The sequence below is a fragment of the Dryobates pubescens genome, chromosome 17 (assembly GCF_014839835.1).
Source record: "Dryobates pubescens isolate bDryPub1 chromosome 17, bDryPub1.pri, whole genome shotgun sequence".
NCBI lineage: Eukaryota > Metazoa > Chordata > Aves > Piciformes > Picidae > Dryobates > Dryobates pubescens.
The window spans coordinates 536,256-563,312 of record NC_071628.1 but is presented as its reverse complement, the minus strand read 5'-3'; the positions used below and the strand labels follow the sequence as shown (position 1 = coordinate 563,312).

Here is a 27,057-nt window from a genome sequence, read left to right as displayed (position 1 = left end):
AACCCACCTGAAACAAGAAATGCATGATTTACACAGACTTCTTTTCAAAGAATAAATCTGGTCCATTAAAACATAATCCTCTCTGGGAGGCCAAGAAGGGTGCTCTGGAACCATGCCACACGCTTAGATGTCCAAGCTGCTTAATTACTTGTGTTTATTAAAATGATACTCAAGTAATACAGTCAACACTGCTAGACCTGGTGGTAGCCATAACTAGCCAGTGATGCCCCCTGGTAGCTATAACCCCCCCCCCAGGGATTCCACCTTAAGGTGAAATGAGAAAGAGGAAAGGATTACATAGCATGCCATGTGGCAGAGGAGGAGCTTGGTGACAGGCAAAGTTAGTAAAGGTGGTGAGAAGTAGCGGCTACTGGTGAACTGGTGTGCTAGAGAAGGTGAAAAGTGAGATGTGAAGCCAAGAGGAGCAGGAGGTACAGCACATCTCACTGCCAGACTTGAAACACCTCCTGGGTGTCATTACTCAACATGGCTGCTGTGCCCAGCCAGTGTGTGTTGCAGGGATTTTGCTGCTGACCACCCTTGCATGATCTGTCAGATCAGTATGTTTTCAGAAAGAGAGAAAAAGAACCAGGAAAAGAGTTTTTTACATCATTAACATTTTCCACAGCATCCACCATGCTTTGCATTCCATGAAAGTGGATCATTTCAATACAGTGCTACAGATCTGAGTAATAAAAAAAAAGAAGAAAAAAAGGAAAAAAAAAAAGAGTTACATTTCTTTCCACTATTGTTCACATTTCAGTGTAATGGTAAAAAGATGAGAAGCCTGAGCATAGTGCCAGCTGGTCTTGTCAAGATTTATTGCACCTCATTAAATAGTTGAGTCAACACGCTCCAGCCTTTTGGTTCTTTCACAATGTAATGTAAGAGACTGTGGCTGCATGTGTGCTGTGTGTACAGGCATGTTGGGATGTCTCTATAAAACAGATCTGGATGGCAGAGGGTTCAGACGAGATAAATCCCAGTACCAAGAGTGATGATGTAGAACATACTGAAACAGAGGAGTTATCACAGCAGTATCTGCAGCCTGTTTTATTTCCACATTTCTTTCTGGAAAGAGGATTTTGCACTATTTAAACCAAAAGAACATCACAACAAGTAGAAGCAGACGGCACAATTCAGCAACATCTGTAGCAACCACAACACAGAAAGTCATCATCAAACAAGCAAATAGCAGCAAATACACCAGGGATGCCTAAACCAATGCATTTTCAAGACATTGCCTCCAAACTAACAAAGCATATGGGCAAATACCAGGCTTTACGAATTTTGACTAAATGACTGTGACTAATTAGTGGTTTACCCACAGCTCTGAAAGTATTTAAGCACCAATTAGCCATAAGGACATCACAATCTGTTTTACAGATAGGTACACTGGGGCAGAAGAGTGGTCAAACCAAAGGTTTCAGAACTTACTAAGACATCAATCCATCCACACCACAGCCCTCAGATTCTCAAAAACCTGCATTCCCTGGAGAAGACTAAAATCAAAAAGTACATCAATTAACTGTCCAAAGTGTTAAAGAAAGGATCTAGGCCCTATGCCATATAAACTGAGAAAGCTTTTCCCCAATATGCCAGAATTACAGCTCTGAGAGGATGCTTGTTTTCCTAGTTGTAAACCCACAATATCCTTGCATCTGGTTTAGCTCACTGGGATCTAGAGGTGATGGGTTATTCTCTACATGAAGTCTACACACATGAGTGATTAAAAAGGATTCAAAACCAATTAGTGTGTGTTATAAGTATGGAAAGCAGCACAGGAGGTTTTAGCCACAGTGGCAGGACATGCTACACGCAGCTGCAGGACACAATTAAATGCACCCATGAACATAACAGACTTGCTAAACTCCAATGGTTTCTTTGCCATTACAGGTAATTGTATTGGTGAATACAAAGGTTCCTGTTAAGCCAAGATCCAGAGTTAATTGTCAGCCTGGACTGTCTTTTTTCCCCTTGACTCCTTTCAAACCTTGGTTGGGGAATACCAATACCTAAAATGAAGGCAAGTTTCAAAGATGAAGGGTGCAGATAGCAACTCTTTCCTCATCCCTTCTCTTCCATATAGCTACAAAGCTTCGGAACAGAACATGCCGAGAAGGCCTCCAGCCTGATCTCTGGAATGACCCAGACACAAAATTTGCCCTATGGTTCCAGAAGGAAAGCCTCGGCTTCTGCTTTCTGTCAGAAAGACAACCTGGCTGGAGATGTAGTGGAATTCACAACATCCCCAAATAAATTGCTCTAGACACTAGATGAGCATAAATATCTGTGCATTGTGCAAGGCCAGTATTTGTTAAGCTTTCAGGTTCGAGTTCCTGGATCAGAACCTTGTGTAAACAGGAGTTAAATTCTTCTCTTTGATGAGGAGGAAATGGAGGGGGATGGGGGGTGTGAATCAGAAATTCATGGAAATGAAGCAGGGTTTTGTACACTTTTGGGTTTCAATCAGAATTCCTTCATAGCCCACAAGAACATGGAAGGTGATAAGGCCAGACAACGTGCCCAGGTATGAGCCATGACATGGGGGAAGCAATGGGCAGAGACAACCTCAAATGGGCAGGCCTGTAGCAGCAGAACTACAGAACTGAGCCCAGTGGGTGCAAACATTCCCATTCCTCTCTGTATCTCTGTGTGTATCTGTGTATGTCTGTGCATATATCATGTATACACACACATATATTTAGAGGGAGACAAAGGAAGGGGGGAAAAAAAAAATCTCTCTTAGCAATACTACAGTTTCTGAAATTTCCCATCTTTGAGGTACAGAAAAGAAAGGATTTTTATAGCACCCCTGCATTTGATTCTGAATACTAAATGTGAAGCATACTTCAGGAAACAGTTACAGAAAAATCTGGTAACTTTGCTGGAGCTCTGTGTTCTGGTGCCATACCACTACAAAGCTCAAACACTCCTTAGTGCACTGCCCTGTATTTAAGACAGCACTCAGATACCCCAGCAAAGATTAATCTATCAGCTCTGGTATTGGGTGTTCCCAAGATATTTTATCATGTTAATAGCTCATTTCAAAAGAGATCACATACCCTCACCAGCTGCAATAGAAACCCAAACAAAAAATCCCCATTAAACAGTCCTAAGGCTAACCAGTCTCAGGGACTGACGTTTTAATAGTTAAACAGCTAGCTCTGGGGGGAAATACCAAAGTGAGAAACGGCAGGACTTGAAAGGAAGTTGCTTGTGTATGAGTGGCAGTTCAGAGCTTGCACTGATACAGAAGCAGCCATCAAAAGCACCATATTACTGCTGATTGTAAATTCAGCAATGAGATCTTTGACAGCAAGTCTCAGCCTGCAAAGCTTTCCCTACAGCACTCAAAAATGCCAGTTAGGATTTTCCTATGATAGACATTTTTCACTGGAAAAATATTGATTTGTTGAAACTGTCTGTGGGGAAAGGTCATCTTTGGATCAGCTCCCAGTTTGAAATATTTCCAAGAGCAAAATAAAATTAAAAGAAGTGAGATGGCTGTTGAAAAGGAATATTTCAATAAAAAATGCTATTTCCATGTTGTTTTTTAAAATTGAAATGCTTGTTCAACAGAACCCTTAGGGAACTTCTACAGACAGAAAATAAAACTTAAAAAGTCAAAATAAGCACAGATTTGTTTTAAAGGTGAAAATTTTAAACTCTCAAAGCCTCCTGGAAAACAGGAAAACTTGTCTGCCCAGCTGTCAGAAGCCAGCCCTGAGAGAGATCGCAGCCCAGAAGCTCCCAGGCTAGATTTCTGCTCAACAGGTGAACAATGCTTCTGATTACAGGTATTAGAATGGCATCTATTTGAGTAAAGGGCCCTTACTGTGCCACGTGTTTTCTCTTTCTCAAAGAACCTGCAGTCCAAACAGAGTCCTGGGATCTTGGAGATAAAGGGAGCTTTATCCCTCTGTTATGAGTGGGAAGATGAAGAACAGAAAAAGATGAGATGTCTTGCTGAGAGTCTGCTGGGAGACAAGCAAAGCCGCTGCTCAGAGCTGTGCAGCCCCCTGCTCACTGTCACAGACATGGGCTCACCCTGCCTGCTCTGGCTGAACTTCAGGGTAAAAGCAGAAACAACTCCTGGGATACGCCCAGGAACATGTCTGGCTGCGGGCCTGCCCACCTTTCACAGCTTTCATACTCTTTCACGGTGTTTACCTTACATGTAACTCCATCCCACACGTGTGCCAGCTCAGACTGTGACCACTCACGTGCGACTCTAAGGAAATCATCTATTTTAGGTTCTTTAACTCAGTGCTGCAGCTGGAAATGAGGAGAAGCCAGAATTAATTCAGCCAGCTCTTTGCCCACAGGCAGTAAGTCTAGAGCCTGCTAGTTTCTAGCTATTGCATCACCACTGTTACTAAAAGCAGCATGATTCTGCCCAGTGACCTCATATGGTCTCAGCAAGAAAAAGGGCTCACAATACCTCCATATCTCAAATCCTCAGATAATTACCTACAAGGGGGAGCTTCCAAACCTCCTAAGCATAAGAAGGAGAAACCCAGGAATAAAAGCACTCTTTTTACCAAGGAACAACTCTACAGAAGCTTGTTTACTCCCTACACATTCACTCCCTCACCCGGGAATTAATTCGCTCCTGCTGCCTGTTCCCCAATGGAAAGTTTTCAGCACCTTCCATGAGAAAACAACCACACAGGCTGAACCATGCAGCTGAAGAAATCATGGAGGTGTCTTTACATGGTGAAAGCTGGAAGATGTAGCGGTATGTGGCACAGGGCACTGGAACAGGGTCACTCCTTTAAATCAAACACTAGAAATGCTGTACTTCAACTTACTACCAATGTCTACCACAGTGGTATCCATAGCTAATCAGCTACATCACAACCACAACAGCTATCTGAAGATTGTATTGTCCATGCCGCGCTGCTCTGAGATTTATACCAGATGTACCCTGCCAAGAAAAGACTCGCGAGTTCACAGCATCATCCTGTAATCTTGCTCAGGGGAAGATACCTGCACTCGACAAGAGCTTCAGTTTTATAACCAACCTGATCACTTCCATCTAATATTGTGTTCACAATTTGGAGCCTAAGATTCTCTTGAAGTGTTTTGCAGACAGGAAGTTCCCAGAGGGCCAACAGGGGAGGTCTGAATGCCCATCAGGTTTGCTAGAGACTGTTTTCAGGCTGATACTCAATTGTATTTTGGCTAATTTTGTTAAGCTCAAACTTCAGCTGTAGATGCCACATCACAAAGCTACACTAATTCTTTCTCCCTCCCCCTGTGTCTCAATAAGAAATGTAGGATTGCCAGGCTTGAGTGCTTGATTCTTAATAGGCACTCTGTATTATTTTTAAGAGTTTATGATTTTTATATTCTGAAATTTCCACATTGTATTTTCATAATTTTATTTTTATTCCACTCTCCTTTTATTTTGCTTTCAACCACTGCACCAGAATGTGTTTTGACCTTCTTCCAAACTGAAACACGTACAAAAATTTCTGTAGCATTCCAATAACTGTAAACTGGGCTGCGCTGCCCAGGCAGGAACTCTGCTGCTCTCTCCTTCTTTCTCCCTCTTAAACAAAAAGTATTTCCACTGAAAGCACAGAAATCAAAGTCTTTTTGCAAGACACAGAAGCAGTGAAATAAGACACCTCAGTTTCACATGAAACAGGCAACACAAAAATACTCTAAATTTCAACAACCTACGTTAGGAAAACTATAAAACACAGTATGGCAATTAAGTAAATTGTTACCTTAACTTCTGAAAATGAAAATCTCCTCATTTCATTTCACAATTGGCAAACTTCTGGCCTGCGAGCCTCAGGAAAACCAAACCCATCCTCTTATTATTTTCTTATTCTTCTTTCTTATTACTACTATTATTATTTTATTTACAGAGAAGGTAAGGTGTGTAATGGAAAATTATGTAGACAAAGTTCTTGTTGTATAAAAAATGACAATGCAAGCTATTATTTTCAGGATAAATCAGCTCCAAATCTAATTGCCATGTTCTTGCAAATATCCTGTACACTACTAAAAAACAGGGCTTCCTGTCATCATCTGGATCTTGCAAATGACCCTGCAAAGGAAAAACAGAGGCCCTTTGATTCTCATGCATGGGGTCCAAGAGTCCATTCTGCCAGTCTCTGACGAGATCAAGATCACAGCGAGGCCCACAATTGCTAAATTATATTCACCATCATATAATCAAATATGAAAACCGAAGGGTTATGTAAAATCCACTTGATTATTACAATTGTTATTCTTCCTTTACATGGGTTTTTGATTCCTCTCCTTTTACATTTGAGCACAGAAATCTAATCAGCCTCCTTTTTCTGGACAATCAACTTTGCCCTCTTGTTCTGTGCTGCTGCTCTACAGCTTGCAGGTCCTGGGAGATAACTGTATTTGTTAAAAAGCAATTTGAACTTAAGAAAAACCAGTCACCTGCATGTATCTCAAACAAATATCCCTATGAGCAGAGCACACCAAACTGGACTTGCACTCCCTCAAGGGACTGGCAGGTAACCTTGCCATTTATTATTCACAAGGTATAAAAGTGATGCTTTTCAAATAAACAGGAATCAATTGTTGCCTGCCTCAGAAGCATCCAGCCCAAAAGCCCGATTCCATAGCTTCTTAAACAGCTGCCATGTACTATTAAATCTTACTTAGCATTGATGTTACAGAACCAGATCCTAAATTGTGCATTTTGGAGGCCATGGATTATAACAATAAGCTGTGATTCAGCTGAGTATCATACACTCATGCTGTTAATTGGTTCTTTTATTCAAATTTTACTATATCAAAATGTAGGCGCAGCCTCCGAGCAAACGAAAAAGGAACGTCAAGAGGTACAGTCTGTGTGAACCTGAGCCTGCCTCATGTGCTTTCAGTCTTGTTCTGCAAATTTGGAGCAGAAGAGCTGGTTTGGCAAACTCAAAATTCTGAGAGCTGCTACTCTGTGCTAAGGTATTTGAGATATCATTAAAAACAAACGTGGAAGAAGACTTTCAGAGATGAGATCTGAAATACCCAGATAAGGCTGAATCCTCACAGCTTAACTATCTGGTTGGCCCAGCGTCCAAGGTCAGACCAGACACTGCCACTGGCACTGTGAAGGCAAAGGAGATCACATTTCTTTAAAAGTTTGGGCTTTGATGCCTTTAAGGGAAGGAGCAAACTGCACCAAGTTTCTGCAGTGTCTCAAAAATGTCAACATTTTGGATTTATCTAATCTCTGAAATCTGCTCCACCACCAGGCTGTGTGGCATCTGTGAACACAGCTCTGCTAGTCGGCCTGACAGAATTCTGCAGCTGGTTTCGTCTGACGGAACGTTAAGTGCAGCCTTTATTACATAAGAAAGCAGAGAGTAGAGACATGCAATCATGAAAAGATTGAGCAGGCTCATTTCCTGAAGTTTATTTCCCTTTGGTAACAAATATTTACCGTCAAATGTTTATTACTTTTACATTTGGATTTTTCTAATACTTTATTGAATTAAAAATACCACATTACCATTGGCTAGAAGAAGAGACAGCTGCATTTGCCAATAATTTCTACAGCTAATGCCAATGACCAGTGCCAATTTTTTCTTTTTTTTGGTTCATATTTTCGTAGACAGCTCTGAGCCTTACGAAACAAGCATTCTGCAGATGAGGCATGAGAAACACAAAGGTGAAAGGAATGCAGACTTTGAAGGTTTGAAACTTAAAGCTGATCACTTCCTCTAAAGAATTTCCTTTCGCTGCCTTCAAAAGCCAACTCAGAGCAGCATAACAGGATGTAAATATTTACTCACATTAATGATGTGTGACATAATTGATCCAAAGCTTCGCGGTGCGAATGCTGTTAACCTATCTGTCACAGAAAAAGACTTCCAAATAAGCAATTGCAAATTGGTTTTAATCTGCTAAGTGCTACAGGGCTTTTCATGAGAAAGTACTGAAATCCTCACAAAATATGGTTTTCTCTGGGAGATACTGAAGAAGTGATGGAGGAAGAGAACACAGTTTTCCATGTTCTGAAGATGTCAAGTAATAAGACTGGTGAAAAACCCTGGGAGACACAAACACCTGCTGTCTGAGAAGAACGGTGCCTGTTGGCTTGTTATGCTGGCAAGCAGCTTGTCCCTGAAGCAATTCCAAACTGGACATGCAATTTGTGCATGAGAGCTGCTGACCACCTACCAGTAGGCTGACATTCTCATTAGGCACTGGGCTATCCAGAAACAGAATGCTTTTTATTGCAACAAGGGAAATAGCAGACAACTATTCCAACAGCAGTTGAGCTGGGCGACACCTACGCAAATGGAAGAACTTGAATCACCCTGGGTAGATCTGGGGGTTTCTTCACAAGTCTATATTCTAATACTTTGCTTCCAGTACAGTAGTCCTGGTGGTCTGCATTTTCTTGATGGAACTGGAAAATACAACCTACCCAGATTCTTTTCTTGTTGTTTCATTTCAGCTAGTTTCCAAATCCAAAACAAATAAAACAGCAAATGGGAAACTAGGAGCATGTTCCCAGGACTCAACCATGTTCCACAGTTTCAGTAATTTGGCACTTGGAAACCTCAGTTAACATTGATTGCTATTTCTTTGCTAACAGCGATTTAAGATCCCAAGATTGTTCAGAATGGGAAAAATACAAATGGCTAGTTAATGACAGCGAGAAACCTGGCTGCTTCCTGCCTCTCTGTATTGACCAAAATGCTGCCAGCTGGTGCCGGTGACCAGGCACAACGCCTCATGACTTTCTTCTAGATATTTCCGAGGCCACATTGGCATTAAGCATTTCTCCAATCCCTACCTAAAGTGGGATATGAACAAGCTGTGGTCAGAAGGAATACCCAGTTATGTGCAAGACATTAGGAAAGCCTCATCTCAAACATAACCTACTTCTAGAGACACCAGCAATCAGTTGTTTCCATTTTGCCAACCAACCATGCGATATAAGCCACTCTGCACCCAAACCCTAAATCATGCTGCTTAGAAAACATACACGTGCCTGCACAAATCTCTAAAAGGCCTCATCCAACAAGCAGTCATCAATATTTCCTTGCCACAGAGTTAGAGTCAGCTCCTAAGAGCATTGTGGCAGTCTGCAGGTGAGGCCTACTGAAAGATTCAGGCAGTTACCTAAGCTGACTGTGAAAGCAGGCAGGCAAGCGCTCTCATGAGAACTGACTTTCACCTCAGCTGAACTTCCAGCAAAACAATCTCTACTGAGTACTTCAGCAAAACAGTGTCAAAAGGCAACTATTCCTAAATAAAGACCAAGTACAAACAAGAGTTTTTCTGGGTCTGCTCTAGGAGATTAGTAAGAGCAGTGTGGGAAAAGAGGAGGGCTATGTAAGTTTGTGCTGTTGACATGCAGGTCAGTGGGAGTTCGATGACTGATTTTCTATCAGCAGCACTGCGTATGCTGAAAACCCCATGTGGTAGTTCTGAGGAAAGTACAGACTCATTTTCTTCCCCAATGCTTGACACCTTTGCATCAACTTCCCACCATGAGCTCTTACCTCCATATTCTTACAGAAGGTAGCATTGGTCCCAAACAGTATCTGGCACTGCTCATCAGCACTGTAGTGCATTCCAGGCAGCTTGTGAGGGAGCCGCACCGCATATTGGCTTCGAGGGTCTGTTACCAGCAAACAGGTGCTGACCTTGGACCTGTGGAGTATAAGAGTTAAATATGCCTGTAAGGAAAAACACCTTTGAACTGGAGTGTTAGCTCACTGCTGCAAAGAAGCTATTGTCCCCTCTTTAACAGGGAATCATGACCACAGGTGAAACTGATTTTTCTGAACACTGAAAACCATGGATAGAAAAATCTTTAAGAACTCATCCCTGGCTCCAGGGCTCAAGGCAGAATCAACTATTCACATCAGCCTGGGTGAAACATTTGTCTAAGGTATTCCTAAAAATGGAAACTCTCTTCTGCCCTCAGGCTATCTAGTCAAAAGCTTTAAGAACCTCACAACAACAACTAGAAAGTCTTCTAACATGTCTCACCTGAATTGCCCTACTTGAATTTCAACCCCTTGACTTCTTTTCTTATCCATCACAGACATCATGGAAAGATTTTTCCTTTCGCCTCCATGGCAATCTTGTACAAATTTGAACATGGCTTTGACATGTCCTCTCTATCAGAGACCACAATGAGTTCAGATCAACTTCTTCCCTTTAATGTAACAGCAGATACCCCATTTTCTTTCATTACTTTCCTTTTTCTTCCACCTCTGATCCCCAGAGTAGAGCATTTTGCATTCTGAATCCATTTCTAGCAACACAAGCACTGGCCACTGTGCCAGACACTGCCAGAGAGTTGCACTGTAGGATTGAGATCATAATTACAGAGTTCAGGCAACTCCAGTGCTCCATAGTGCATGAGAGCAGCAGGAGAGAAATCCCTCCTGAACTGCTGAATATGAGGAACTGAAATATGGATACAGTGGGAAAGAAGTTTATAGTGAACTGTTTAAGACCAACACTCACTGAGGAGTGAAAAAACGCATCAGAATCAGCTCCAGGCAAAGTAGTTTCCACAAAATAAAGGCACAGCACAAAGCTGGCAGCAGCCTTTAGTGAAGGTTTTTTTCAGGTCACCTACACATAGATTTCTGTCACATGAAGGGCTTTTTTTGTAAAGGGGAGAAGCTATCAGTACACTGATGACTGCCCATAATTCCTCTGCCTTCCAAGGGGCTACTGTAATGGAGGCAGATTCAAACTTGCACACCTTAGTGACATGCACACACACTTTTAAGAAGAAAATGTAGGTGTTCACATTCAAATAACACATTGGGTTCTTGCCTGACAGGAGTTTTTGATAATCAGCACAATCCTTACTTTAGGAAGTTTTCGAGGTCATCACGGCTGCATGAAGACCAGGAAAGGTCACTTGGGTTCCTGCCCTTCACCCATTCTCCAGACATAATATGAGACCTCCCTGCACAGGGCTGATGATCGTCATCATGGCTCATTCCCATGCTGTGTGATTAAAACAAAACAAGACAAAAAAAACCTTATCAAGTTATGATGCAGGTTTCTCATTAGACTTAGTAAAGACCCTTTTAGCAATTAACACATCACAGAATCACAGAACTATTTCAGTTGAACAAGACCTGTAAGATCAAGACCAACCATCAATCTAAGACCACCATGGCCATTAAACCATGTCCCAAAGTGCCACGTCCACATGTTTCTTGAACACCTCCAGGGATGGTGATTCCACCACCTCCCTGGCCAATGTATTCCAATGCCTGACGAAGCCAAAACCAGGCTGCACACATAACACAGAACCATTCACCTGCTGCTCTGAGCACCCGTTTTGTGACTAAACTATAGGTTCCCTTAATTTATTAATTGCCTTAATTTCACTAAGGTTTTAGTATTTGTATGTCTGAAGCTTTTAAAAGTACTTCTTGTGGACTTGCTTACTAGGAGATGTAACTACTTGAGGGTCCATGGGATGTGAACCTGCAGTAGTCCTGACTGGTGGTCCTACACTCAGTCCATTGTATCATGCTGCCTGGTAGCAAAAGTGAGTTAAAGTTTTTCCATCCTACTTTAAAATGATCATGAAAATTTTCCTTTTAAAACCCCATACAGAACAGTAACATTTTGAAATGTTAAGAGTGTGCCTTTGATTACAACATGAACTGGAAAATGGCCTTCAGCAAAAGGTGCCTTGTATGGCCAGTGTCGCTTTCTAGAAAAACACAGCAATTTGGGGCTGAAAACACGGAGTAGTACTCACTAGGTGTCCAGCTGGTCACACTGAGCAAGCCAGGAGCAGTCCCTTTGAGTATGGTGTTGGACTCTTTAATCCATGCTATTTCTCCACAAATCAGAGGTTCCTGTTTGCTTTCTGACTGTGCTCCTGACTTTGCTTCTCTCCAGTTTTGGGATTCAACAGTTCAAAGCCTGAGCACAAGATACTCTTCTAGTTGCAATGAACCAAACCCAGCTTCATCAGTTTGATAATTATGGCTTAGATTAAACCACCATCTATGCTATTTTTAGCTTAAAATGAAGATTATATGGTGGAGTCTATTATTTTAGGTTCATCTCCAGGGACATTATTATTTCTAGCAAACCTACATTTAACATCATTTTTACACTCAGAAGGTCACAGTTATTCTTGTTTTTAGACCTCTGTGGGCTTTGAGCACAGCAGAAACATTCACATCAGGCACATGTTGTTTGATGCACGCAGGAATAATTTAACAGTCTATTAGTAACGGTGACTTCAAAACAGTAAAGAGTGAAATTCCTGCTCTGCTGAAGTGAATGGGAGTTTTGCCACTGACTTCAATGGAGCCTGGATTTCACTCCAAATATTTTACCCACGCTGTTCTTACACACAGAGAAATCTCTTCACATGCTAGGAAGAAAGTTCCAGCAGTACTCCTCCAATACAAATAAGCCCATCTACGGAGCATAGTCCTAAAATTCAGGAAAGGAAGAGTTTTAATTACCATGAAGCAAAGCATGTAAGCTTGCTGCAAATCTTCCAGAGGAAAGTCTGCCCCAGAATGCCAGTTTAGCCAGCTTGTGGGCATGCAGCAGTCGTGTCAGCTTTTCTGATGGAAGCGAGGCAGGGTTCCCAGGCTTCTCTCGGCTTGCCTGCCTTGTGACTGTCACAGTGCTGACACTCAAAGTTGGGTGCTTTAGTTTTCTACTCCGTCAGGGCTTCTGCAGGACAGGATTTGGCAGCCCTCCCATTTTGGCAGCTTCCTGAACAGCCTCCTGGTCAGCACCTCAGCTGCTCCACTTAAAAAGGATGAAAACAAACCATCTTCCTGACTTCCCAAGTGTTTTAAGCTCCCTGATTTTATATCTTTCACTGAAGACCAGTGTTTCGTCTAGCGCTGTTAATTAAGACATGCCTTAGCTTTCTGATTAGCTTCATTTATCCTTTGTTAGATTTGTTGAAAGTGGGAATTTTTTGTTGGCAAACAAGAGTAATAGTAATTAGGGCATTCCTCTCCTCAACTTTATTTTGAACCTGACCTCACAAATGCTGAGGCTAACATTCATTACTCAGCTTTGATTTCGCACGGTGTTTGAGGCAGATAGAATGTGTTTTCTATAAATACTAAGTCAGAACTTGCATCTCAGTTATTTACAGCCTGCTTCTGAAATTCATTCAGTTCTTACATGTATGGAAATCAACACTTTTCTGAATCACTCACTCCTGATTTCTTGACAGAAATGCTCTAAAAAGCCATAATAAAGGGATCGAGCCTGAGCTATTGGTATAAAGCAAAAGGGCTCTGCTAAGTCAAAAGAACCACGCCAGTTTATACTAGCTTGGGATCTGGCCTCAAGGTACACAAGCAACCTCCACTGGCCTCTCCGAGATGAGTTTCTGGTAGAATGAAACCAGCAACATCTTTGGAGCCTGTTTTAATTGGTAGTGCAGAACTTCCCCAGCATCTACTTTGCCTTACAATGACTGACTTGAGGAAAGGACTTAAATGACCTGCAGGACCAAGGCATAGCCTAGCATGCTAACATTCTTTTCTGGAGTTCAAGGGTCTCCAGCTCTATCAAAGGGATCAGTTTTTCCTAAACACGTAGTAAATGCAGTGCCATGCTGATTCTTTTCACATGAATGGTCCTCCTCCTTTTAACTGAAATAATTCGAACAGAGCATTATGTGTTTGTATTAGACAGCAGAGCACGCACCGATTCAGTACTTTGCATTTCTTTTGTGATCGTCTAATTGAACCTGCTATTCAGTTCACACGGAATTAGCAGCAGATAATCACTCTCCTTGGGAAGGAGTTCTATTCTTACATGAAAGATCTTGAAAAAAAGAGCTGATAAGGATGGCTCTTAGATTAGATGCAGGACTGTCAAAACGTTGCTATATTGCCCTGCAAACCCACTGCCCTCTGTGCTCTCCGAGTCATAGCTGTCCATTTTATCAGGAGTAACAAACGCATGCTGCATGCTACCCTTCACACCACAAAGCCAGCAGAGCCATTAAAGAGGAACAGGACTCAGTCTCCCTTTGTGCTGTCACTGCCACAGTCACCAGCTTCATTCTAAGCACAGGGTGAATTTCAGCCCTTGGTTCACTACTTTCTCCTCCCAAAGACAACGAGATTCCACAAAGGCAAGCAAGAACAGCTTAAACGGTCAGCTCTTTCATTTATTCAGAGTAAGCACAATGGGATTCTAGTTTCACACTCCAGCTTCTTTTCTACTATAAATAATGCATTAGTTATCAAAGACACTGAGGCATCACCAAAGGCGTCCTGCAGCATATTTGTTGTTGCTCACCGTATGTGAGTCCAGAAACAAGCTGAGTGACCAGTTTGAGTTCTGACCGTGAACACAATCACAGCGTGGCGAATTGTATCAGGGGTCGCAGGGAGGCAGCAACCACGGACCTCTTTGATGCTGCTTTTTGTAGAATGAGACTTTGAATTAGCACTGCTATGAATAAAAACTAGCTTGTAGTCTCTCAAGGGCCTGGCCCCTCTGGAGTCTGTGCTCCCTGCCACGACACTCTTCTCTATCAGAGGCTATGCAGCAATTGGAACTGGGTTAGGATGCCAGAATTACAGCCTGGGCCTGAGCCGGCCAATTTCTTGTGTAAGATTCTTAGCTACATGCAATTAACAGCCATTTGTTTTCCCACAGCAATGCCAGATAAATGCACTTGCTTTGTTTGTCATTAGCAGAGCTTCTCCTCTAGACAGTTAATGTAACTAAACAGCTCTGTTTATGCTCGGTGTGTTTTCCAGCGTTTCCTGTTATTCTTTCAAAGCCTGAGCCAAAGCTCACCAAAGCCTGTGGAAAGACTTCTCCTGCCTTCAATGCACTATGGATTGTACCTCCAAGTTCTTAAGGTCATGTATACAACTCTCCATCAGAACCACCATGAGTCTCAATAGGTTTCCTATTAAAAGCCCCAAATCCAAGTTAAGGATAACACCAAGGGCTGGGGTAAACTGGTTTAGAAGATGCAACTTTGTGGCTGGTAACAGGGCACTTGAGAGCTCCCCTGGAGTACTATGATATACTCCTCTGGTGTGGAGGCATAGTGAAGCGGGGTAAATCAGCAAGTCTGATAGAAAGTATCATCTACAGTAAAAGAAGAGCTTTTCTTCAGAAAGAGGCAGAAAGAGGGTAGCAAGTGAAAGAAAGTATGAAATGGGGGAAGCCTGAAAAAAACACACCCAGAAATAGAAATCCTATAAGCTTCCACAGAGCCTGTGTTTCAAATCATCACTTTATCTGGCTGCTAATAAGAGCTTCTCCATAGCTGCCCTGTAAAAGCTAACCTGTTCTGTGCACCTGCAAACAACACAGGGTGATCCAAATGCTGGATCGCCTTAGAAATGAGTGACACTCAGGACTACCAAGGCTACCCCAGGTGACCTGGCTGCCACCCCAGCTGCTTGTTGAACTGCCTGACACACAATGGGCACTAACCTCAAAGCCACCATTTCTCCAAAGGACAGCAAGGCTGCCCAGCTGCCAGTCAGGAAATGAGGACAGGGGGCTCTCTCACTTCTGCAGACAGAAACACAAGGGAGAATCCTTCTCTCCCTGAGAAACCAACTCTCAAAAGGCTGCAACTGTGCAAAGTTGTCAGCAAGACAGTAGAAAGGAAGAGCTTCATGGGGCCACCTGCCCTGCAAGCCAACTTGGACTCAACAAACAGAGCAAAAGGCCTGCTCCAGCAATGTCCCAAAGACAGAGTGGGACAGGAGAAGGCAGTAATACTTCTTGCTGCGAGTTCAGTGGGGCCACTAAGGTTTATACGTTCTTGACTGATCTTTGTTTGCTGGAAAGCATGTTTTCTCTGCCTGTGTTTGTAAGAGAGGCCTTCTTGGCCTGTAGATGTTCTGTAAGAGGCTCTGTTTCTGCAAGGCAACAGTGAATTGCTAAGACCTGTATGCAGCACCAGGAGCTGCACATCACAGCAGGGTAGGTCCCTGCTGACCTCCTCAAAAGCATATGAGAGAAATAATTTTTTGTGACCCAGTTTGCCATGACTCACTCAGACATAATCTAGCATTAACTGCAGAGCCAGTTTAAGCACAAGATTTCTTTCTAAACCCCACTGGAGAAATATAATGCTAAGGGAGGGCAGACTGGACAACATCCTTGTATAGTGTGAGAGGCAAGGGAGAAGGGGAGCTGTAACGTATCTGTTCTGGCATTTTAGAGTGGGCAGGAAGACAGTGTCCCATGGAAAGCCTGGTATAGGCACAAATGTCACCCACTTATCCAGATGAAGGACAAAACTGAAGGACAAGATTCTTCTCCTTTTCCACTTCCTATTGGGCTTTCATGAATGGCTGAGAAGGGAGTCCTATCTCTGTAGTCCATCCAATCTCAACCACAAAGGAAGATCCTGGTGTGGAAGGAGGTTATGCAGCTGACAGCCAAGAAATCAAACATGGCCATTAAAGTCAAATGAATACAGGTCATTATGCAGAGAACATACATCAACAGACCTCAGCAGCTACTGACTTGGGCTGGATTTGGACCAGCAACCTAGAAGAGGGAGACAGTATATCACATAATCAAGCCTGTGAGCCATCTAGTCCCAAATCAAGTTCAATGTAAGGAATGTTTATTAATGTTTGAAACTGAAGCTGCATCACTGGAAAGATGCCTACTTCTGAACTGGTTCAACATGTTCAATGTTTTAATATAAAATGCTGCTATCTTGCAAGTTATGAGGTTTCCAACCAGTTGAGAATAAAGGCATAACTGAGGCAGAAGTAAATGGGGCTGCTCATGAGAGCCGGAATTATAATGGAAACTGTAGTGCAAAAGGAGGACAGGAAGTTTAAGAGTGTGACTTAGGAAGGTGATGCAAAGCAAGCAAAGGGAGGCAGAGACAGCCAGAAAGGTCAGAAAGGAGTCTGAGTGAGACTTGGATGGAGGGCAAGCTAACAAATGCTGGGGAAATTCTAAAGGGAGCTGAGCTGGGGAGGAGGCAATGAAACAGCTTGTGTAACCTTCTTACAAAAACAACAGCCACGAAGCCTGTTGGCTTAATGGGAAACAGGCTTCTTCACCTTGTGATTTTCAAACATGTGAACAGTCACTTAAATGCAATGTGGCTCTTTCAGAAGCTGTCAGGAGCTGTGATGAGGAGAGGGAGATGACTACTGAAAGCATCTGAGGTAATCCAAGATTGTTGTTGTGTGTATAAGGCCACCTAGAACGGGGTGCTCAGGATGGGTGCTGAGCCATTGAGGTTTTTTTACGAGAAGAGACAACATTTAAAGGGAGCCATGACTACTGGACTCTTGTTTTCATAACCAAGTTTATGTCACTCTCCACTAATGAAGTAACCAGATATTTTATATGGTTATCTGCTCATCAAACAGCCAGGAAGTCAACAACAGCGAGTGAGAACACGTGAACGCCTATGGTGAATAACTGTGGAAAGCTGTGGTTTATTCAGCTGCACGACAGATCCAGCCCTTTATGATATGGTTTTCATTTAAAAAGAATTAGTTCTTCTTGCCATGGAATCCTGGAAAGCAGCACTATGAGCTTGTGCCACAAGGGACAGATAGCACATGAGAGCTGGACATGGCAGAGAACAGGCAGCGTGGCCTTTTACTCGCTCAAATACTCCATCCAAAACCTTGCTGCCTTGTGGCCCTACATCCCTGTAGCAGAGCGGCCAAAACCCCTCCAACAGTGACTTTTCTTTTATATGGTTTGACTGAAGCTAGACCAAGGCCATGAAGAGCAGGGTGAAGTACCCTGTAATCTCCCCAGCAATACTATTACACACTCTCACTGTTGACAGCTTCTTCCAGTGGACATTTGCTCAATCACTTCTCTCAGAGGAGCCCTTGTCCCTGTCTAGCTGACTCACAGCAGGGAAGGCACTACCCGATGTATTTCAAGATGTTTGGTAAGATGAAGGAATCCAGCTGCAATGCAGCTGAAGATTTACTGTTCCAGTGGTCAACCTCTAAAGCATCTAACTTGTAGGATGTGGTCCCAGCAGAGCAACCTTTTCCCAAAAAGGCTTCACAGTGTTTCTGGTAAGAATCAGCAGGTTCTGAGGCTGCAGGGGGTACCTTGTGGCAGAAAAAGGAGTGCTCCACCAAACACTAGTCATAGAAGAAGCTGAGGTCGATCAATATATCTCAGGAATGTACCCCTCTTCCTTCTGATCTTGATGCTCACTCCTTTCCAAGTCCCATGCAGCATCTCATACAAATCTTTAAACATGAGAGCTGACAACTGCAAGACACTCAAGCAGCGTGCACTCAGTTGGAACTGTGATTACACCATGGTGTAAACCACTCAGCACCAACTCCTGCCTGTTTTGAATCCCATCTCTCTGAAAGAAGACTTCTAAAGGTGCAAAGGTACAACTCTGAGTTATCATAGGTGAGTGTGAAATGGCTGAAACAGCCCACTCCCCACTACTGTATCAGGGATCAAAAGTGGCCACAGTAGTCCAGCCTGATCCTGCTGATGCAGCAGGGACTTACCTGAGCCTATGAAGACAATGGAGATGTGGAAAAGACTCATGCATTGAATCCAGTCACACAATCACTGCCCAATATTACATGGGAATGGCTGCCCAAGGCTAGAAATGCTCTTTCTTTGCTCTCACCTGCCCCCAACAGGATCAGGAGAATCATTCCATGATTCTATGATCAGGAGCTCAGCCACACTTACTCTTGTAGCAACAATTTTACTATCTTGGTCTTGATCTGAGTGCAAAATGGCCTCCATTCCAGCCTTTCTCTTTTGGGCCATGTGGGACTTAACATCACACAGCATACAGATCCCTGGCCCGTTCTCATCCCTAGAGCACTACCCCATCCCTACAGCAGTGATCCAACCAGATGCTCATCACTTAACCCGTTTTGCATGCTTTGATATTTGCCAACAGCATGCAGAGGCAACAGGATTCTTACACAACCACGTCAGAAAGAGAGAAGGATTGTTCTAAGAGTCCAATCCCTGTTGAAGCTGTGAACACAGATATAACAAAAAAGACACTGTAAAAATGAGTCAGTGACTTTTCACTGAGAATCCCTTCCCTCAAGATGTCAATGAAGAGAGACTGGCTACTTGTCATGATCACAGCTGAGCTGTTACCCTAAAGCAAGAATACAGTATGTGAGGGCCAAAGGAAAACATTCCCATGAAATGCATGCATTAAGTTGTTTCCTTGTCTCCAAAAGATTTGATCTGCTTTTTGGACATTAACAAATGCTCCCTCTCTCTCTCACTTGCTCAGGCTGGTTTCAGAAAACAGAGAAGCAGCACAGTGACTATGAATGAAAGAGTGGTGGGATGAGAAAGACTGCTCATTTCTGTCTCTCTTCTGGTGAGCAGAGGCTGCTGTGCTCCATCTGTAACTCCTTGTATGCAGAAAGCACCCTGGTGCATCGCAGCAGTAATGTGCTGAAGGGTAACAAGCTGTTTGCTTTCAGCACTGCCTGAAGTGGGTGAGAATGAGACCTCAGAAAATGTGACATGCATTTCCTCAGAGGATGAAAAGGGAATATAAATTGTAGGGTGGAAGAAAGACAAAACCCTGGGATAGCTGGGTGGGATTTCCCACTCACCAGGGAAGAGAGACAAAAGCTCAGTAAGAAGGGCAGATGGGTCTGTCACTAAGTGTTAGCAACCCAAGGGGAAGCTCTTGCATGCCATCACTAGGGTCCACTTTCCCCAAACTCCTGTGAAACCAGTGAAAACCTCCAGTCAACTCCATTAATGAATGAAGAGACACAACATGAGACACCCTGAAAAGAAATACAAAGAGAAAGGAGAGATGGTGAAGCATATTTGCAAGATACGTGCAACACAAGTAACCAGAAACATCCCACACTCTACCCCATCAGGAAGCCACCAACTGCTGAGCACTGGGGAAAGTGGGACAGCCTGTAGGGAGTGTTCGCCAGGAGTCAGGAACGCTAGCTCCCTTCCCTACACTGGGAGATGAATTCTCCATTCCTGGAGGTGGGAAAGAGGAGATGGCCAAGGTGTGAAGTAACTGGAATATACATAATTTTACCAGTACCAAGTCTTCTGAAGTTCCCAGACAAGCCAGTGGATGCATGATTTATGGTGCCCAGTCCTTTTGATGGAAAGCAGCATTTCCTTTTATTTTTCTTTCTTGGACTACACTGCCAACCACTGTGGGCTTGCAAATTCAGTGCAAGAAGACACTTGCACTGACCCTCTTACAGTGATGCACCGAAAGAGAGGTGACCGCAGTGGACAGTCACGAACCTGTGAGCTCTCTTTTGCTTTCAAGGAGGAGAATAAAAGATGTGCCCAGGAAATGCAGGATCCAGCTCTACTAGCTGAAGTTATAATGCAGCAAAGAGTCAGTCTGCAGTGGCTCTGCTGAAGACATTTGCTCTAAGGACATGGCATTTTCAGTGCTATCTTTGTCACAGCCACCTCCATCGCTCAGGAGCGTTCCTCATCCTTACGGAAACTTTGTTTCCGGTATTGATCCTCCAAAATAGCAGCTCCCTAAACTCTTGGGATTTTTCATAATGGTGCAGCTGGGAAAATAATTCATAATCCCAGAACCATCTGGCTTGGCTGTTCATAAATTGTTTTAAAAGCTCAGCATGCTATCTCACTTAGTCTCACTCATTTGATCGGCATGGAGAGACTTGATATCAAACAGGAACGCTGCAAATTATGGCTTGGTATCAAAGCAATTGGGAAATGATATGTTCAGACCAATGCTGAAGTGGAATTCTCTGGGTAGTCGGCATGCCTGGATGCCTACAAGCCTCAGAGCTTTCATACTGCCTTAAGAATGCCACATGAAGCACGTAAAAAGCGATTTCAAGAGAGACATTCCTGCTTTGAGTAACTTTGGCTGGAACATGTTAATGTGAAGACAACTGACAGAGAAGCACAAAAAGTCTGTTATCTTCACGAGAAGGCCCCTCATTAGAGGAGCTTTAGCTGGCATGGGGCGCAGCAGGCACGTCCTTTAACTGAGGACAGTTTTCAGGAGACCATGGAGGAGTTTTTCTGATGTAATCCTGTCTGTTGCACAGAGAGGTGCTGCCTGCAGTGACACACTGGGCAGACCTGGTAAGGTCACTTCAAGAAACACGGTAGGAATTTCAGGAGGAGCTGCAGGAAGGATTGGAGCACTGCAGGTAAGGATTGGAGCACTGCAGGTAAGGATTGGAGCACTGCAGGTAGAAAAAGAAAATGAGAATACCTTTTCTAAACATTTTTTGGTTGAACAGACAGAAGCCTCAGGATCTTATCTGAATTCGTATTGAAACAGCATCAGTCACAGAGTGAAATAATGGAGAAACAGACAAAACAAATCAGCAATGGAGAGAATGAGACTTATAATGAGTAGCTGGGAGTTGATGCTTGAGCACTGAAGCAGAAAAGCAGAGGATAAAGTCATTACTATAATGCTCCTGTAGGAAAACCCAGCTTGCCACAGTACTTTAAAACTGCTGCACCCAGGCGGTCTGCATCTTAATCAAAACCTGACCACTGGTGACCATGGTAGCTCATGATGGATACTGGGGAAGAGTTCTGCCAGTTTGGGCTAAATCTATCCCATGTTACATAGCAAGCAGCTTTACTTGAGATAAAGGAGGCACCAGACAGGAAAGAATTTATCCATTCAAAGGTGTTAGCAGTTGTGTTTTCAAGAGGAAGAAAGGAAGCTGTGCTTTTCCTTTGAAGGAAAGATACTTTTCCTGAGTAAAAAGACTTCCTAAACTAAGCAGAAAACTGTTTCTAGGAGAATTTCTTTATCCTGTCTAGTTTTAATGCATATGTATAAACCAAGTATTTCAAATGCTTCATTAGAAATCTGCCATTTCATCAGCTTTCGGCTCTGGGCCGATGCCGACAAACGGCAGGGTGGTAGGAAGGGAGTCCAGCTGGCAACAGGTGGCAGAGACAGGCAGGCTTTGGACCATCACTGTCAGGTGAGGGGCAACTACCAGAGCATGGACATCAGACATTTCTGCAAGCTCAAACTGTCCCATATGTTGATAAGACCTGGCATTTAAAATGAATGTCTCAGTGGGCTCTGGAGCAGAGAAAGAAAGTATCGTATAAAACATTCCTTCTTAAGGCTCAAAACCATAGCTAATTAGAGCCCAGGAAGAAGGAAACTTTTCAAGCAATTGAGAACAAACCATTATGATCAGACTCCTTTTGTTTTGATTTGTTTTACCTAAACAAGAACAAAAGCAGAAAACTACAGATTATTATTCTTCCCTTGTTTGGAAACTGGAGTTCAAGTACAGACAGAGATGACAAAATTCCCTGCTGGGTTGGATCCAGGAATGAAGAGGCCCAGCATTGATGTGGGGAGGATTTTGCAAATGGAAAGGGATCAGTGAGAACAAAGAAGGCCTGTTTATTTAGATTCTCTTTTTGTGAATTTTATTCCCCAACCCAACTGTTGGCCAACAGGCAGCCAACCTTGCCCCACTACAGCACAGCCTTCCACTGACATAATGGCAAAGGGAATCACAGTTTGAGAGCAAACATTTCCCCTGGCACTGCTGCTGCTGAGTTACCAGCGAAGGCTTTTCCAAGTGACAGTCTGGGATTTATCACCTTCCCCAGCTCTACGATCATTTTCACCTGGAACCTGTTGAACTCAGCAGGCCAGCAGACAGCATGGGTTACAGGCTATTGGAACCCAACTGCTAGTGAAAAGGTAAATATTTCAGCTAGATTGCTGCCCCTGTATAAAAACAAATGCTTACTTGGTAAATGGCACTTGCAAACCTAATATTTCCTGTGTTGGTGTGTAGAGGTTGCACAACAGGGACTTGTACTGTCCCTATGTTCTGGGTCACTGGGTGCACCAGGCTGCTGCCAGTAAAGCCAATGAAGTATGAAACCAGAACCCATGTAGCAGGAAGCATAGGTACGATCTGCCAAATCGTTACAGCCCAGCTATTTAACACGGCCTTGGCTTACTCAGCAGAATAAGCCTTCAGAAAGGCAGGCATAGCTGGCAAAGCCACAAAGCTATTGATTAAATGAAGACTGTGTTGTCTGGGAGTTCCTAAATGGCTGCCATTTGCCTCTTTGGTGCAGTTTTATTACGTTCAGTAAAGCTGTACAAGATGCTCAAAACCAAAGGAATTGGAGGGATTGCAAGAGAATGTTGCTTCACTAGGGATTACACAGAGATCCTTCACAAAGCATAGAGTAAAACCATAGAAACTCTTGCCCAGAAGCACACTAACGCTTGTCACAAGAGTCCAGAAAGGAGTGGGAGGTAGACATTCCCACGCCCAGTTCCACTGTGGTTACATTCCAGTACTGTAAATAAACCACCAAACGTGGAAGATACAAGGATGAGAAAAGATATGCACAACAGAGGGAAGGTACCCCCCAGCATGATAAGATTAGCAGATTTAGCAGCCACACCTTGCAGTTTTTACAAAAAAATGAAAAGATCCCAACCCACACCAGGCCTATTATCCAGAGTCTGGCACATGATACTACTCAAACCTCTCAATTTCTCCTTCTTCATCTTCTTTTCCTGTATGTGCTTTTCCGTATGTGATTTCTTTTCGCTGGGATATCCTACTATCACTGCTAAATCAGCTGGCCCAGACAAGGTCAACACAACAGGGATATTCTACTTCTGAGATTCAGATGAACGTGCTCAGGTATCATGTCCTGTATTAGTTTGGGCAAACACCTTCTGTTTAGTGGTGCTCCATCACTAAATCTTCCTCAGGTCAAGCAATCCATGTTGCAGAAATCCCCACCAATTTTTTCATTTAAGTATGTTTAGATCTCTGCTTCACAGTCTCACAGTATAACTAAGGTTGGAAGAGACCCCAAGGATCATCAAGTCCAACCTGTCTCGACAGACCTCACGACTAGACCACGGCACCAAGTGCCACGTCCAATCTCCCCTTGAACACCTCCAGGGACGGCGACTCCACCACCTCCCTGGGCAGCACTTTCCAGTGACGAACGACTCGCTCAGTGAAGAACTTTTTCCTCACCTCGAGTCTAAACCTCCCCTGGTGCAGCTTGAGACTGTGTCCCCTTCCTTTTGACTGCCTCAGGGCACTGTTTTCAGAAGGCTATTATCAAGATGCTGAGATCAAACTGGTTTGGTACGTCACAAGTTTGGGGCTTTTAAATCTAAACCAGAGCCCTCAGTATGCTACCAGAAGTGGAAGAAGCAATTTCTGGAATTTTAGGCTATACCTAGCTCTCTCTCAAACCCAAAATATATTAGTGCATCATTGCTTTGAGTAGCTCATACTGATTCTGAGGTAGCAACATACACGATGAAATCGGCCTTGCTCCGTTATGTCCTTTCGGAGCTATACAGAGAAGGGCAACTTAACTGTGAAAATGTGCTTGCAATTATCTGTGGAGGAAGAACGAAACCTGGGAGGAGGGGAAAAAGGAAAGGGAGCCTGGGAACAGAAAGAGACATTCCACAACAGATTTACAACACAAATGGCAGAAAATAAAATTAGCAGCTCCAGGGTGGGTACAGACTGTTGCCAGCATTTTTGGCCAGCCTCGGGGTATGTCTACACGGCAGTCAGGCACTCCCAGTAATCCTGAGACTGCAATATGCTGGAACAGCATCATACTCGTGTGAGATCTAAAATGGAGAGTGCTGGCACTAGTAGAATGGAGCTGGGGCACTAGTAGAATGGAGCTGTCTGAATCAAAATATCCCAGCTGCCAGGGAGGTCCTAGTGCAGCAGCACAGTTTACTAGTACCTGAGCTTGCTAGAGTAAAGCTTGCATGGGATTGTCACTGGGTCCAGTACTTGGAATCCAACCTACCTTGATTTTCAACCCCTACAATGCAGACATGAGAGTTCCAGCACATTGTCTTTTACAGCATGATCAAAACAGCCACACAAGGTTTTACAGAGGCAAAGAGGGAACTGTGTCAGCTCTCCACCACGTGGCAGAATCTACATCCCAACTGCCAGCAATGCCAGTGGAGAGGTCTGTCCGGCCACAAGACAGATCATGTCAGCCACAGGCTGCATACCTGAGCCATCATATAAATGGATACTACCCTAGAGGCTAACAAGATGGGCACCTCTTTTTAACTCTCTCTGGTAAAACATTCATGCACACAAGTGAGTAAGTTGCCTGTGGGCATGTGTTAAGCTCAAGCCTTTAACTACATGCTGAAATACTACTCTGTGCATACAAGTTTGCCTTCATTTGCAGGACACAGAGACTAGAGTTAAAATTGAAGTTGTTCAGATAACCCTGAAACGGAGACTTCAGTGCTTCTACACGTTTGATTCTGCAACTTGGCAGTGCTGATTTTAATGCCTTCTGGGAGATAAGAAGTGATCTGGGGACAGATTGCTTCCTGGGAATTAAATGATGTATTTTTGCAATAGGAATGAAGAAAAACATTCCACAGAAACTCAGGTCAGGCACAACCTGCCTGATAAATGTGGGACTAAGTCATGCTTCTGCTACACTCAAAAAGCAGTTTTGAAGGTCTGCCTCCTTTTCTGTGACTGACCTCACTGTCAGCACCGTAACACTCAAGGATCCTACTGGTAGCTTTGCTTATACTTCTGAAACCCGACTCTTTACAAATGTTATGAGGAAAACCTTGCATTTGCCATCATTACAGTGCAGATAGTCAAAAGAGCAACACAGAGCAGGAAAAGAGCTCAGATGCAAGGATTTTTTTGTTGTTGTTGAAGATAGGGTTAACCTTCAAAGTCAGCGAAGATAGAAACTACACTCAACTGCCTACATGAGTAGAGCCCTGCATTCAAGGCTAGACTAGGGTCAGCTGCTCTAAAAACACAGAGAGGGTTGGGGCTTTGTTTTCAAAACACCTTCTCAGCTCCCACATCCTCCACCAAAACGTTATAATCCCAAGACAAAAGACAGAATTCGTATCAAAGGTGCCTCCATTTTTATATTGTTTCCAGAACCACTCCCTTTGCACTACGACCGTGGTCTGACTGGCTGGCTCTGCTGCTGCCAGCACTGTGCTGACTGGAATCACAGACCAGACCACTTAAGAAAAACAAAACAGTTTTCTATCAGCACATACAAGCCCTGTAGCACTACCTGGCTGCTCAGATCTATGTCCCACTTATGGTGGTGGTCCTCAGCTTCCACATGAAACACTTCATTTAAAAAACGCATTACGACCAAGTCTCCATGGATTGTCAGGTGAGGGGGAAGGGGGCTGTTCATTTCCTGTTTGGTTCTTAGGAATTAAGCTTCTGTGCCTGCATCACACTGACCTGGCTTTGCCAGACTAAGTTGTCATGGAGCGTTATTCTGTACCTTTTTGATCTGCTCAAGACACGTTCCCCTTCAGCCCACAATATTTTCACATTCTGCCTAACAACCATTTGCATGCTAGAATCTTTCTTCTGAGTGCTCATCAGAGAAGTAAATTCCTTCACAAATCTGTTAGCATACATATCAGGCCACTAAGGGAACATCCAGAGTGTGCTTTTCCCTTACCTGCAACACCACTATTGGTTCAGACACTCCACAAAGACTATACTTAATTATGCAGCAAATAATTATGCAGCCTAAAGTAATTTTAACCAAGCCATGTATATCAGTATTAACATCCAAGGCAAATAATACCTGCTAATTCTAAACTCTTCTCTTGTCTGATTCCAAATCCAGAGCTGCTTGGTTTATGCACTGTAAGCTTTTTACCTTTGGACTTGTTTTCGCCCTCATCTGTTTCAGCTTCCAGTTTGAGGCCATACATTTTCAGGCTGTTGGCAACAGACTGCATCTCACTTATTGTGAGCTGATTTTGATTCACTTTCTTAAGGCCATCTGACACGGCATGGCTTCCAGCCATACCACCTCCAGCTATTCTCTCACCAGCTAGGCAGTGCCAGGTTCTGCTAGCTCATGAATGGGAATCTTCCCTCCTCACCCAAGCCTGCCCCCATCCCACAAGAGGAAAGCTGAGGCTGTTGAAAGAAATAGGAATGGCAACAAAGCTGGCATTGTTGTCCTGAAAAACCACTGGCTACAGCCCACCCACTTCATGGAGGGCATAACGGATACAAGGATGAATCCCAGCTT

At 43.5% G+C, this 27,057-nt stretch overlaps 1 protein-coding gene across 1 annotated transcript in view; it reads right to left on the bottom strand.

Moving 5' to 3' along the window:
- Window positions 1-27,057, bottom strand: part of ADAMTS17 (ADAM metallopeptidase with thrombospondin type 1 motif 17) — a 177,585-nt gene that overhangs the window by 78,077 nt on the left and 72,451 nt on the right. Inside the window, exons 9-10 of the mRNA XM_054168852.1 lie at window positions 10,840-10,980; window positions 9,510-9,660 (exon numbers count right to left, since the gene is read on the bottom strand). Coding sequence (XP_054024827.1) covers window positions 9,510-9,660; window positions 10,840-10,980 — 292 coding nt within the window. The remainder of the gene's footprint in view (window positions 1-9,509; window positions 9,661-10,839; window positions 10,981-27,057) is intronic.